At 34.8% G+C, this 16,318-nt stretch overlaps 1 protein-coding gene across 1 annotated transcript; it reads right to left on the minus strand.

Annotated features, from left to right (window-relative positions):
* Positions 1 to 5,084: 5,084 nt before the first annotated feature.
* On the minus strand, positions 5,085 to 15,139 carry LOC128227242 (lysine-rich nucleolar protein 1-like). The gene is made up of 2 exons (XM_052937592.1): positions 15,060 to 15,139; positions 5,085 to 7,144 (listed from the first exon to the last, which is right to left on the minus strand). Exon 2 carries the CDS (start codon positions 7,140 to 7,142, stop codon positions 6,036 to 6,038), a length of 1,107 nt encoding a protein of 368 aa, XP_052793552.1. The 5' UTR covers positions 7,143 to 7,144; positions 15,060 to 15,139; the 3' UTR covers positions 5,085 to 6,035.
* Positions 15,140 to 16,318: the final 1,179 nt, after the last annotated feature.

Raw genomic sequence — 16,318 nt, forward strand, 5'->3', positions numbered from 1 at the left:
TCAAACTAGTTTCAAACTATTCCAAGATTTCAATGAGGCAAACATTCTGATTAAGTTTCATGGAAATTAGAGGAGATGTATTGCCTCTAGAGTGTTACCAAGATTTCTGTAAGATATGACCTAGTGATCTAGTTTTTGACCCCATGTGACCAATTTTAAAACTCTTGTAAGATTTCATTAAGGCAAACATTCTGACCAAATTTGAACATAACTGACTATTCAATACCAATATTTGGATAAGGACACAATTTTCAAAGATTTCACCTACTGACCTGGTTTCTGACCCAATGTGACCAAATTTCGAACTATTCAACAACAATCAAGGAAAACAAGCGGTCCATGTTTCATCAAGGGGTACATTATGACCAAGTTTGAACATAATCCGACCAATCATTTCCATTCTGGACAAAAAAAATCTAAAATTTGACCTTATGACATAAGTTTCGATCATATCTGACCCAGTTTCAAATAAGTCCAAGATTTCAACAAAGGAAAACATTCTGATTGAGTTTTATTAATATTTGACCATGTGTAATGCCTCTAGATTGCTCCAAAGATTTTCTAAGATTTGACCTAGTGACTTAGTTTTTGACCCCATGTTACCCACTTTTTAAGTGGTCAATATTTCATCAAGGGCTACATCATGACCAATTTTGAACATAACTTGACCAATCATTATCATGATATGGTTCCAGACAAGATTTTTCTAAGATTTGACCTAGTGACCAAATTTTCAATCATATGTGACCCAGGTTTATTTACGACCAAGAGTTCATCAAGTAAAACATTCTGATTAAGATTCATGAATATTTGGCGATGTATAATGCCTCTAGTATGTTCATTTTTTTCTTCAAAGATTTGACCTAGTGACCTAGTTTTTGACCCCAAGAGACACACTTTTACAAGTGGTTGAGATTTGATCAAGGGGAACATTCTGACTAAGTTTGAACATTTTCTGATCAATACCTTCCAAGATATGGTACAGGACGAACAGACGGAATGAGGGATGGATGGACAACGCCAAAACAATATCCCCCTACCGAAACCTTCGATTCTGCAGGGGATAATAAATGATGGGACATGAAATTTGTAATTTTGGACTGGAGAGGAACCAATAGTGAAGTTTGGTTTATGAAGTTCCTGGGTGCAAGCATTCTTTTGTTACTGAGCAGTAACCGCTTCTTCACCTCAAGGTCATGACGACCTTGACCTCATCTACTAGTCATGACCAACTAGCACACCAAGTTTGATGTTCCTTGGTGCAAGCGTTCTAAATTGATTAAGCGGAAACAAAGACTGATCACAAAATTAATAGGGGTCATCTACTAGTCATGACCAACTTGCATACCAAGTATGAAGTTCCTGGGTGCAAGTGCTCTTTAGTTACTGAGCGGTAACCATTTCTTCACCTCATGATCACGGCGACCTTGACCTTTGACCTGCTGATTTTAAAATCAATAGGGTTCATCTACTAGTCATGACCATCTAGCATACCAAGTATGAAGTTCCTGGGTGCAAGCGTTCTTTAGTTATTTTGCGGAAACCGTTTCTTCACCTCAAGGTCACGGTGACCTTGACCTTTGACCCACTGATCTCAAAATCAATAGGAGTCATCTACTAGTCATGACCAACTAGCATACCAAGTATGAAGGTCCTGGGTACAAGCGTTCTTTAGTTATTGAGCAGAAACCAGTCTTAAGCTTAAGGTCACAGCCAACATATTTTTTTTTACCTGAAGGTAACCACAACCTTGACCTTTGACCTTTTGATCTCAAAATCAATAGGGGTTTTCTACTAGTCATGAACAACCAAGCATACCAAGTATGAAGTTCCTGGACCCAAAGGATCTTTAGTTATTGAGGGGAAACCGTTTTTTTCACCTCAAGTTTACCACGACATTGACCTTTGACCTACTGATCACAAAATCAATAGGGGTCATCTAATAGTCATGACCATACCAAGACCAAGTATGAAGTTCCTGGGTGTTCTATAGTTATTGAGCGTAAACAAAGTGTGACATACAGACTGACGGACTGAGTGACTGGCGGACAGGGCAAAAACAATGAATAGATGAGACATAACTACTAAGACATAATTATGTAGTTCTTGTAAAAACTACTAAAACATAGTTCTTGTAAGAACTACTTAAAACTAATTAGAACTACTGAGACATACGTAGTTCTTGTATAAACTATTAAGACATAGTTCTTGTAAGAACTACAAATGAGCTTTTAGTAAAACCACTAAAAGAGACAATTTAAAGAAGACTAGACTATTTTACAAGATTTTCATTTATGTTGCTTATGGATAAAACACAGCTTTTTTATATCAAAAATAGTTGCTATTAAATATATATATGTGCTTCAGTATTAATCCATAAAATTGCAACTTTTTAGGTCCAAAAACTTGACAGTTTGAATTCAATTTATTGCACCTAGGGTCTAATAAATCACAGTCATGCCTTTTTAATGAGTCAAAGTATTCAAATCTAATATATGATATGATATAGTAATGAATATTTTCACATCAGCAATTATTAAACATTAAAATCCTGCTTACATCTCGTATATATATACGAATTACAACCTGATGATGGCCAGATCCTCTATTTTACCTGGAAATGTTTTATAACCCGTAGCCCGTGTTTATCCTATTATTTTACATCTTCTATAATAAGAACAACTCCTTGCATTAATTGTATCAGTATTTCATTACAATTTAATGTTGCATACTTACATGTCAGGAGAATATAGTTTGTGTGTTGAAAAAAAGAGAAATGTGAAATTGGTCTTCAATATAAATATCTGGTATTATAAAAGTAGAACTTAGCCCAATTAGGGATTCTTATGAAATGTATGTTTCTGCATTTGTTGCTTTTAAATGCAACAAATCTGGCAATACCAGGTATTTTCTTTTTGTAAAATACCAGGTCTTATCATTACAACAACTTGCTATTAATCAATGAACTTCATGTTAAAACATGCATAAAAATTGGATGTAATATTTCGTGCACAATGATTTTGTTTGTGTCCCAAATTGGGCTGTTTGATGTTTCGCATGTTGTTGACTTCATTTGTGTGCTTAAATATGCAATCAAAGGTACATAACCTTATTAAATCAAATTTACTTTAAAACTTGAACTTAGAGAGTTTCAAATTATATAGACACAAAATATCTTAACAAAATGAAAAATATATACTTATTCAACAAGTTTTGCAGACCATATTTGACCCTTTTTATTTAAGATCCTTTAAATTGTTTCATTTGGCCAGTAGAGCTAAAAACCTCATTTGACAACCTCTTGTTGAAGATTATCAACAACAGTTTTTCTATACATGTGCAAATACATGTACATGGAACAACTTGTGAATAAACTTCCTTTCTGAACTTTTGGAATATTGTCATAATCATTTATTTCCTTACATAATTACATTTCATAGTGCTTTGCAATCATCTCTTAGCAGTTCTTAGTAGCTGTTAGTAGCTCTTGTAAGTGGCTGACAGCGGGACAATACATTGGATGAAAGACATTGCTGACAAGGCCAAAAGCATTAATTTAATGCAGTTTCACGTTCAAAGGTTAAAGCACAAAGTTTCTCCCATCTCAGATAAGTAGATCCATTAATTTAACCATGCTAGAGGTACCCGTATGGAACTCCTTTTAATGGTCACCACATTGTATTTACCTCCCTTGTTGAAGACTATCGTCTGTAGCGCATCATGGAAATCTTGTCTGGTGTCAATATTTAGAATGCTAGTTAATCATTTCTCGCTTCAAATGTAACCAGAAAAAAGTTTTCACGCACCTTTCAGGAAATAATGCTTCACTCTTCTTAGAACTATTTAAAGACCGATCAGACCATTTACATACTCTGAATCACTGCGCGAATATCCATGACAACCACGAATTATTGCAATTATTTTCACTAAGCACAAAAGAGGTCCGGCAAAAAATTATATTTTTACTTAATTTTGTTTAACTGAGGCATCTACCATAGCCGCTCGTGTAAGATAGGTTCATCCCGAACCTCGCGCAGGGTGTTTTGCGGAAACGAGGTAAACCTCATTTCCGCAAAACACCCTACGCTCAGGTCTGAATGAACCTATCTTATCTTACACTCTCAGCCATGGAAGATACTTATATTCCCAAAACAGCACATCAAATGACAGCCATAGAGATGTTCTTGCTATGCTCCCTAACAGGAGAGCATAAATTTGCAGCTTTGCCTGTCCAAATGTCACACCCTTTTCTGGAGAATAACTTCAAAACAAACTAGAACTGTAAGCCAAAGGCTAACGAATACCCCCCAACCCTTCCCTGTCTAGGTTGTTTGCCCTGGCCTTAGTTATGGTATCATTAGAAAGCACAAGGCAATACATTATTACCCCACTCCCACCCACCTCAGGGGAGATAACAAACCTGTTTCTCTCATTTTCACCATAAAGGGGTCATGACTCCTGACAGGATATTCCAAAATGAAGGTGGACGGGTGAATTTGACAGTCTGCCAACCCAATTTCTGTTTACCCCCCCCCCCCCCGCCCCCCCCCACACATGAGTACCAAGGAAATAATACAGGTGCACAAAATCACATATACAAAGGTTCACATCATGGTCATGGATAGCTGAAAGTTTGAGAAAAATATATTGAAAAATGACAAAGGAGTAGGCCACCAAAGCGAATATTGTAACAAATTTAAGGCCTGTATGCACCTAACTTCAGGACTTTTGATGGTCTTTTTAAGGACAAAATCAATTAAAGGTCTTTTTAAGGCCATGCAAACATTCTGATTAATACAGGTGCACCAAATCACATATTCAACAGTTCATATCATGGTCATTGACATCTGAAAGTTTGAAAAAGATTTATAGAAAAAATGAGAAAAAATGACCAAGGATTAGGCTAGACAAAGCTGTATAATTTTTGCCTATTTTAACTTATTCAGGGGCCATAATTGGAGACATGATCATGTGATTCCAACCACAATCACAGGGGCAAATGTTCTCACCATGGCTAAAAGTTTGAAAAAGATTCATTCAAAAATGACGAAGGAGTAGGACGAACAAAACTAATTTTACCCAATTTAACTCATTAAGGGGCCACAACTCCACTCAGGATCATGTGACTCCCACCAAATTCATGGAGGCAAAGGTTTACATCATGGCCATTAATATTTGAAAGTTTGAAAAAGATTTGCTCAATAGCTTCAAAGAAGAATCCTGGACAAAGCTAATTTTGCCCAATTTAACTCATTAAGGGGCCACAACTCCACTCAGGATCATGCGACTCTGACCAAATCCACGGAGGCACAGGTTTACATCATGGTCATTAATATTTGAAAGTTTGAAAAAGATTTGTTCAATAACGACAAAGATGAATCCCGGACAAAAAAAAACGGACGGACAGACGGACAGACAGACAGACGGACAGACGGACAACCCGATTCCAGTATACCAGTATACCCCCCCCCCCAAACTTTGTTTTGGGGGGTATAATGATTGGATTGAAATAAAACTTTGTATATAGACAGATGGCAATAAGAGGTAGTACAGTGTGCAACAACCAGAATATTTGTTAAGTTACCTACTCTTTATCATTTTTTCATAATCAGACATAATGTCACACTGGTCGCCTGGTTTCTTAAGAGTCAAAAATGGGACAGGTCTAGATGCTAGGTAATTGAAAGTAAAGTGAAATCTTCAACCCAAGCTGGCAATCCTTTCCACAAAGAATGTGACTTTTTTTACTATAGCATATTTTAAATATATGGCAAATGATAGATCTACTCAATTTATTGAATGCTTGTTTTATTTTTGTTTACAAGTATGAACCCCGTAATGTTACATTATACTAGTGATGTAACAAATTACAATATTGAAGTTAAAAGTAATAACTATAAGTTATTAGTTTGAAACAAAACAGTAACGTTAATATTAATATGGAAATGAAAACACAAACAACGAAGGACAATGTGATCCCTATTTTCCTGTCATTGTCATGCAGCAATGACCCAAAGGTGACAAAAAAAGTCATATTAATCATCAAATTTAATTGAATTTGACTTTCTTGTATCAATAAAGAACTTCTTTCCCTCATCTGGGGGCTTTTCAAAGCCAAGGCCAATTCCCTTGTTTCTGTTACTACTCAGTGCCTTTTCAAAGTCAGACTCCAGAGTTTTTGTATACTTGTCCTGCTCGTTTCTATTCATGGCTCCAGTGCCTCCTGGTTTAAAGGGCTTGCCAGAACCTCCAAGCTGGAATTTTTTCTGCAATAGATTTGAAGAATTTGTTTTCTTCATACCTCCAAGAAGGCGATAAAATTTGTTCTGTCGGTCAGTGTCTTCAAATTCAGCACTTTCCCACTGACCAACTGTGGATTTTTTGTTATTGCTCTGTTCTTTGTCACTCTTGAGATTTTCTTTCAAACTATCTGTTCCAACACTAATAGAATCCTTTTGGACAGCTGTTTGTTTATTTTCAGGTAGATCACCATCTGCATTTGTGTGAACATCCTTTTTAAAGTCATTATCAACAGAAGAATCTTCTTTTTTGTGCTTTTTCTTCTTTTTATGTTTAGTTTGTAGCATGTTGGAGTTATTGCTATTTGCTTCTTTGTCAACATTTATTTCCAATAATTCTTCTTTGCTCTCAAGTGCCGACTCAGTAATTTCTGAAACATTTTTATGCTTTGATTTTTTCCTCTTTTTGCCTGTACTATGTTCAATCGATCCATTTAGATTCTGGTCTGTTTCATCTGATTTGTCTGTCCTCTCTTTAGACTTTTTCTTTTTTTTCTTCTTCTTACTAATCTCAGAATCATAGTTTGGAGTTTGCTTGACGTCAACACTGGAAGTGTCATTTGATTCAAACTTTGAATCAACACTTTCATCAAGATTTGGTCTATGTTTCTTCTTGTGTTTCTTTTTCGGCCTGTCATCAACAGCTTCATCAGATTTAATGGTCAAGCTTTCTTGGGTTATATCAATAGCATTGTTATGTTTTGATTTATCTTTTTTCTTTTTCTTGCCTGAATGTCCAACCTCAGCATTGTTAGTGTTGTTGTCCTGAACCAGTTTAGTGCATGCCACCTCTTCTCCAGGCTCACTGCTTTCTTCGTGTCTCTTTCTTTTATTCTTTCCCATCACTGAAAAAGCAAGAAGACTTTCATTGTTTTAATACCATAAGTGATGGCGCCATCATGAAATAACAGCATTATATGTATTATTAAGAAATACCTAGTGTAATAACTTTCGATGTAAAGTCATACAGATACAAGAGCTGTTGTAAGACAGCGCGCTCGACTTCGCCGCTTTGACTTGGGATAGAATACAATAATGATGTATGTGCCTGTCAAAAGCGATAAAAAAATCAAATTAAAAAGTAAACAGTGACCATAACTCAAGGGGGACCAAAACACAATATCATGAAAGGTCTCTATAAACTCTTTATATATACCAAGTTTGATCGTAATATGTCAACCTTTACTTAAGTTATTTAATACCAACCATTTTCCGATATATAGTAACTTTGACCTTGATCCTAGGGCCTAAAAAAAAAAATTGTTTGGTTAGGGTTACATCCTTAAAAAAAATAGGTAGGGTAGGTAGGCTTTTTATTTTTTTTTTATTTATTTTTTTTATTAGGCTTTATATAAGAAAATAATTTTCATCATTGGAGAATGGTGTTAAAGCTATCTTCTGTATAAGCATTTAAGGTTTAAACTTAATATTAAAAAGCAATTTTAAAAAAAAAACGAGATTTTTTTTTTTTTTTTTAATTTTTCATTTTTTTTTCAAACTGACTATAAAAACGGTAGGGTCGGCGCCTATTCCGTAGGTAGGGTCGGTAACCCGAACCAAATGTATTTTTTTTTTAGGCCTAGGGACCTCAAACGCAATCCCATGAAAGGTCTCCATAAACTCTTCCTATATACCAAGTTTGGTCACTATATGTCAAACCTAGCTAAAATTATTCGATACATGAGGTGACTTTGAAGCTGTTGTCCCACCAGCCCTCCCAATTAATGACGCAAGTCATTCTAATAACTTGTTTTCCCTTTGTGAAAATCTGGTTAAGAATATAAAAAATAATAAAAAAAGTCAATCAACTGTGTGAGGTATTAAGTGAATTGAAGGAAGGGTATTGGACTTATAAGAGAAAATCCCAACTTGCCCTAAAACTTTAACCTGCCCTAAAACTTTAACCCTGGTCAATCAGGGGACATAATTTGTATCATGGATAGTATGGAGTTATGAAACCTCATTGTGTGATGGTCCTGAACAACTCTGTAAAGTATTAAGTCAATTGAATGAAGGGTATATAAGTTATTAATAAATATCCCAACCTGCCCTAAAACTTTTACCTAAGTTCCATAGTCAATCAGGGGCTATAATCTGTATAAAGGATAATATGGAGTTATCTAATCTCATTATGTGATGGCCCTGAACAACTGTGTGAAGTATCAAGTGAACTGAATGAAGGTATTGGACTTATAAGTGAAAATCCCAACTTGCCCTAAAACTTTAACCGGACGCCAATGCTGGGGCGAGTAGTATAGCCCTCCTTATTCTTTGAATAGTCACGCTAAAAACGTTGAAATGTGCAGTATAGAGTATCGTTTTAAGTATAAACACTGTAAAATAATATTAAATTTGGTGGTTGTGATAACCCTGTTCATGGTCAATCATGGAAAGGCTCGTTTTTATCAATTTTCATAAACAAATTTAGTTAGTTCTGTATTGAATGACAGTAAAAGTGATATTGTATTTATTTTAAGAATACTTTTTTAATACTGCAGGTTACTAAAACAGTCTCAACTAAACTACCAACAGCTGAATGCACATCAAACCCAGACCCAGAATTTTGATAGGCCATCCTGTTGCTTCCATAATTATTACAGGGTCATAAAGCCATTCACAGCAATTCCTGCAATCACCATCTCATAATCCCTAAAGATTTTGTCAAATGTCTCTACCAGTATCATATTAACCAAAGTTACATGATAGAAACATACATGCCATATTTCTGAGAGGGTTCCCAGGGGATTTTGGTCTGAATTCCAGGGGATTTTGATATTACACCAGGCGATTTTTACGCTGCAAAACTTGTGCAATATCTGCATTTATAATATAAGAATAAATACAGAAATACCCGGTACACTCAAATTACAATAATTTTTGGACTTAGTCATCATGGTCCTTCATGGAATTTCATACTCATGATATTAATGATGCTTTCCACTGTCAACCTTAAGCAAGTTTTGAAAACAAAAACATTTATTTATTTTTTAATTCCAGGAGATATGGATCCCCCGGGGACCAGGGGATAGGTCGAAATTCTGGGGGATTTTTCCCCCGCCGGGGGATATGGCATGTATGTAGAAACATAGTTTTGTCATGGTTTTCCTCTATTAGTCCATATAGAACAAGTGACTCCCTCTAAAAGTTTATATATATGAACAAGTGAACCTCTCAAAAGGTTTCAATAGAATAAGTGGCAACCTCTAAACGTCTACATAGAACAAGTGGCACCTAGTGCCGAGCCAGTTAGACTATACAGTGATTTTTTTTTGGTGCAATTTACTGCCTTCCAAAGGCTGTTTCCCCCGTGTGAAAAAATGTCCATTTTCCCTCCAAAATTGATATTTTTTTCCAAATTCGATAAATGGAGATGATGTAAATGAATAATTTAATAGCAATAAATTTCTTGAAAAATAAACAAAATCTTGGCAAGACTAACTCCTTCACAGCATAACGTATGCATTTAAAGGTGAAAACATGTTTATTAGCTATTATATTTGCTATCTTGTTCCGGATTGGTATTTTTCCCAATTTGAATTTCTTTCCCAATTTGGCAAGGCACAGGCGGTAAAAATATTTCCAAAAAAATCTCTGCTATAGGACCACTAGACAATGATAGGTATACATACTATTTTAGCTACAGTAATGAGCGATCAGGGATACTTTTTTATTTTTTGACATTTCTTATGTATCCCTGTAACGCTACAACTCTCTACCATTTAACACTGGGCGAAAAAATATATAGTAATATTATGCATCGATGTTGAATAATAATCTACAGTGGATTGAATTTGTCATTAGAGTTGTTATTTTCACATAAATATATCTGGGTCACGAATACCATTTTATACATGTACTTAACTAGTCCAAATAATTGTACATCGACAGATTTTTTTTTACGATTTTTGATATTTATAGCAAATCCTTTACGTACAAATTGTTTTGTATCAAAAGTGAGTAGTTATTCCGATCAGGATTCAGGGTTAAAGCATATTGTGTCTATAAAATATCATAATACAAGAAATATTAACATATTATGTTATTTTGTATTAGTTCCGTACACAAAAAATAAATACCCAACGAATTATGAGTTTGATGCGTTTTTCTTCATTTCATACTGTCAAAACAAAACGATATATACATAAAGGGCACCTGCATGGCTGCACCTCACAGTTTTACAACAATCCAAACACTTCGGCCATCGCCGAGTAGTTAGGATTGTATTTACAAGGACTATCTCGGAGCTTGCCGGAGATGGTCGAGTGGTGTAACACTTGGCATAATTGTTGTCTGTGTTTGTCAAGTTTTGTTTTGTTGGAAAGGTAAATCCTGTGTTTTAATCCATTTTATGCTTAATGGCAAAAGACGATTTTCTTTTTACTATGGCAGACTCGTGACGTCCACCATCCCAGCAAAAAGTAGCAAACAGTCCTTGTGCAGAGAATCCTCACAGCCACAATTTTGAAATTATCTCCCGTTATAAATTTAATTTCTGCGAAAATATTATTGCCTACTATTAAACACATATTTATTTATGTCATTATGCCCAAAAAACATGATTCAGATATCATAAAACACTTGTAACATGTGTCCACTGTTTATCAAGTATCCGATATCTGTAAATCAGGGACAAATCTGACAGGCTGTGTTCACGTATAAAACGGTATTCGTGACCCAGAATATATTTATTTGAAAATAACGACTCTATTGATAAATTCAATCCAGTTTAGTTTACTGTCAGGTATATATTGAACAATTTTGTCATTATTATTGAACATTGATGTATAATATTAGTTTGTATTCTTTCGCCCGGTGTTTAATGTTAAAAAGTTGTAGCGTTACAGCATGTTATATGACAGCAATCTTATATGAAAAATGAGCATTTGCGGAGATAAATGCAAAAGCTCATTTTGCATATAAGATTGCTGTCATATAACATGCTGTAAAATGTCTTAATCAAAGATATGTTGGATGGGACCTCGCGAGCTTAGACTGCCTAGGCAGCTGGTCTCTTTCAATGTGTCTTTGATTTAAATCATGTTAATTAATTGTGACTTCTTTTTTTTTATTTCCCATGCCAAATGCATTGTCGTATTACTTTGTGATTCGTATTTTCGATTAACTTATGCTATAAATTATGCTAATCTACCTACATTCTATATATAGTCGAATGTCTTTCAACTGCCAAATATGTTTATGTGATTTTACTATAAGAATTATTTATTTGTTTCAAGTGTACATGTACATACTGAATATTATTATTTGCATGAACTGATGGGTGTGATATATTAGTTACATAAATTATGCTATTCATTTATAATGTCGGTCAAAAGCTATTCATAGCTTATGTTAAACTGTTGATGATAGTACCCGACAATAAATAAATATTGACTTGACTTGACTTTACAGGGATATATATAAGAGATGTCAAAATAATAAAAAAAGTATTCCTGATCGCTCATTATTGTACAGTTGATTAAGGGATTCCGAATCAGTAAGGACAAATCCAGTGCTGTATAAATATTAGGATAGTCAGTTAAATGAAACAATACATGTTCAGGAGCTCATATATATGGACTAGATTTTTATTACTTTCAAATTATGATGAGACTTCTGAAGTCCATATATCTTGTTGTCGTAGGAATTCCGGATCAATTGAAGGTGTTTAGGATCACGTGATATGTTAGGCTGTTTTATCCAATCACTGTATCTTCTGTTCTCTGAAGTTGGGGGTCGTTTCAAAATCAACTTGAACTGTCAAACACATGTCGAAACAAACATGGAAAAGGCCAAAGAATTTTTTTTCTTTGATTCTCATGCGGACTTTAAAAATTAAATTGGGTGTTTGGGTGGATTTTATTTAGAAAAAAATAGGCTAGTTAGAAATAATGAACTTGCAGGTTGGTCATATTTAATTTTATTTTACATAATCATTTGTCCTAGTCAAATGAAAAATTAAGGCTGGTGGGTTAAAGTAAGGATGTGGGGTTTCAGACAGGTGGTCAAGTGAAAATCCAAAATGATTGATTTTGCCATCAATCTTGTTAATGTATTTGAAGTAGGGCTGAATGTAACAAATATCTTTTGTAACTATATTTATTTTTTGTTAATACCTTTAACACAGACCAGTAACAAAAATAAATTGTGACAAAATATACATGGAATATATAAACCAACGTCTACTGGCTTTGGGGTACACATGCAGTACCAGTCACTGACTAGAAATTAAATAAAAAGAATATGTAACAAATAAAGATAACAAACATGGTATATATGAAATGGAGATATGATGGAATAAGATAATGATGGTGTTGAAAATAGTAGAAAATGGGCATTACTACTCACTCATTTTCTAAGCTGGACTTTTGCCCAATGAAGTTGCTATTGAAACATGTGTACCAAGTTTCATTTGAATATCTTAAACGTTATCTTATCTGAAATGCCAAGCCAGGGTATCACAATTCCTTGACTGTTTTCTTAAAATTCAAAAAAGAAAAGCTAAAAGTATAACTGTCCCATTATCTGATAAAATTTCAATACAAAGTAAATCTAACTGTTTATATTTCTGATCACAAGGTTCATTGCACTCCCAGATGTCATTTCAGCAACAGTATCTTCCAAATTCTTAACAGTTTCATCAAAGCATGATGCCATTGGCTGGATGGTGTATTGACATTGAAGCACCGCACCATCACCATGTAACTTCATTTTGCTCTGGCCATTGACATGTACTTGGTACTGGATCACCACATGTTTCAGCATACACAGTTCCTCTCACCATGAAATTGGAAATAAAACACACTTTTAGTAAAACACTTCATACTGTGTCAATGAATTGTATGTAAATTTATGTACTTGTATGTGGTGATTAAACTGATCAAAGTTTTTAAGAAATTAAGTAAAAAGAAAACACAAATTTGCAACCACAAGTTCTACCCCTCTTAACTTCCAATTTCGAGGTCTGCCCCTGCAAACCCACAACCTCATGGCCATCAGTTGCTTCTACTATTAAGTATAAGATCTAGCAACATTTAAAATTTTATGAACAAGGTTACTATAACATAAATTTTTATACTGAACCAATGGCTAAGTAATGTTCTGTAAACTTCAGGCCATGATTTCTATCATTTAATTTTCAGACAAGTATTTTTGGTTGAAACTTCTTAAAGCTGCACTCTCACAGATTGAACGTTTTGACAACTTTTCTTATATCTTATTTTTTGTCTTGGAACGAGCCAATTTTCCCGAAAAACCCTGGAAATTAGTGATATAAGACTGCTGACAAAAAATCAGATCACAGATTTAAGTTAAAAAATTGTTTTATGCATTTTTTCTTAAACCGTTAACCGTATTAAGTAAGGGTGGGTGCAGGACGAAGTGAACCATTTCACAAGTGAACCAGTTCCTAAGTGTACCATTTCAGGACCAAGTGAACCACATATGCATTATATAGTGGCTATTGTGTGATGGCACACTGCATGAAAGGTGATAATAACTAGTAATTAGCACCATTTGAATGCAATACTTCACACATTTGTTACACAGTTAAAGATGTTTATTCAGCTGTTAGAAATTGAAAAGGCATGAAACCTTAGACTTTTTATATAATAGTCTACAATCTAATTTTTTGTCAGCAATCTTATATCATTGGTTTGCAGATATTTATGCAAAAATTTGCTCTTTCTGAGATAAAAAAAAATAGTAGTTGTAAAAATGGTATCTACATGTGAGGGTGCAGCTTTAAACCACACACTATGAATTTTGCTTGCAACTAAAAAGTGATTTTATGTAGAAAGTTGAGTTTTCAACAAATATTTTTACACAAGAATGCAGAATTGTTTACAAGAACGTTATTTACTGTACAATATGCAATGCACTTGACTTTGAGACAGCCCCCAACATGTGACCCGGAATTCCCGCAATAACCCACTTTCATTTTCAATGTAAAATCAATATTTATTCTCAATATATTTCTATGGGGTGCTAGCATCTGTTAAAGTAGATATCCATCTTATGTTAAAATCCAAAATAACAAGTATTTACCACTTATTTACCTATTTATTTGATGTTGTTTCATCCAAAGCGCATTTCCATTACCGGTGCGTCGGTAAAATTGTTCCATGTGCGATATTTGTAAACATGTACACAAAGGTAGTTTTGATGTGTACACGTTCTAAAATTGTTGTAAGCAATAACAAAGCGTCAAACACAATATATATGGAAGAAAAATCTTTATATGCAGGTCATTTTCTGGTAAATTTAAACGACTGATTCGGAACTACCCCTGATTCGGAATCCCTTATTAAACTGTCATTAAGGACCAATAGGTGGATTGCAGAAACAGGCAGTCTTCATCGTAACTGGGTTGCCCGAAGCCCGGGACAAGTTAATACTGTTTCTGGCAAGTCAAAATTCCCAAGTGGTTGTCCGAATGGGCAAGTGTATTTATCCGAAATTTAGATCCCTCTGTTTTCATAATTACTTCAGCAACAATTCACAAATCCTGATTGAACGTTATTATTATATTGAAAATTGGGTTTCGTACATTTAAGCATAAATTGGTTATTTTGGGCAAGTAAAACTGTTTTTGGGCAAGTGGTTTTCTTCAATTACTTGCCCGAAAGGACAAGTGCTGAAAAAAAATTAATGCAAAGACTGAGTGAACAGGTGAGCGGATTAGAGCCTTAGATTAATGTTACTCATTGAAAACCCTACAATTCTATTATGTTTATTCTCTGACAATACATCATTTATATGTACCAGTCTTATCTTGAGAGGACAGGAAGGCGTAAAACAGAACGACTGTCACCTGTTGACATCCCCCACGTGGATGTTTTGACAACTACCTCTTATTGAAGAGCAACAGTAATATTAAGTAATAACGTCAATGGATCGAACGGTGGTGTAATGTAATAGGTATTTTTCTGCTATAATAATGTACGTGCTGTCTAAATCTGTCTAAATCTAGGACGAGTAAAACATATTGATTTCATTTTAATCACGAGGATAGTTGGTGAGGCAGAAACTTAAAATGTGACATTATTTGTTGTGCAGACTCTCAGTATAGTTTTATAGTATGTGTAACGCAGAATTCCGCGACTTGAAAATGATGGAATATTGGCAACGGAAGGGTGAAGCGGGGCTAAATACGCACTAGCGGGTCCAGGGGGCGGTGGTGCAGCAAGCGCTCGCCCTAAATCGTCCAAGCATTTTTTCAGTTTCGCAATTTTTAACGTCAACTCCTGGATACGCCCCTGATCCGCATATATAATATAATAAGTTTTTGGTCACCATTTTCTTTGCTCCCAGTACTGAGTAGAACTGTAATGATAGTTACTCACTTCAAAAGGTGAGCAAACCATAATTCACTTATCTCAAAATACGCGACCCCAAAATACGCAACAACACCGTTTTAGGAGATGGTCTTTGAATTGCCGGGTGAAAATATTCGACATGGGACTTGTGAAAACTGAATCCATTTTAGTGCTAAATGTCTGCAAAACGTCATTTATTCTGTGTCATCTCGGCCTCACCGCCCCGATATCGACCTGCATGGATAGACCAACATCGGGACGACTGATACCGTACAAACCCTAAACAGTAAACTTCGAGTGACAAAATCACGAGGAAATCGATTTACTGGTCCCCGCCAAAACATTAGTACACTAAAACTCAATAGATTGATATCAATAAACCTAATGACTGTATTTAACGAAACGTGAATAATTTTGTTTTGCTGGTTTTGACTGGTGTATAAATGGTCTATTTTTAGTCGGTTTTAACTGGGACATTGAACTTGACCGAAATGTCTTAATATCTACATAACAATAATATACGAATTGCACTATACACACTTTTGTCACATTTGGAGGAGGTACTGTTAACTACATGTATGTCCGAAATATCTAATGCGACAAATTGCGAAATATTCGCCTAGACTGAGAACATAGGCACACTGAAAGGCTGAACGGCATAAGCATAATAAGGATTTGATATAGCAGTTTTACTCTTTATTTATT

This window comes from Mya arenaria, chromosome 3 (assembly GCF_026914265.1).
Source record: "Mya arenaria isolate MELC-2E11 chromosome 3, ASM2691426v1".
NCBI lineage: Eukaryota > Metazoa > Mollusca > Bivalvia > Myida > Myidae > Mya > Mya arenaria.

Excerpts from the sequence above, each read along its gene's own strand:
- LOC128227242 (XM_052937592.1), bottom strand. The coding sequence starts at position 7,142 with ATGGGAAAGAATAAAAGAAAGAGACACGAAGAAAGCAGTGAGCCTGGA.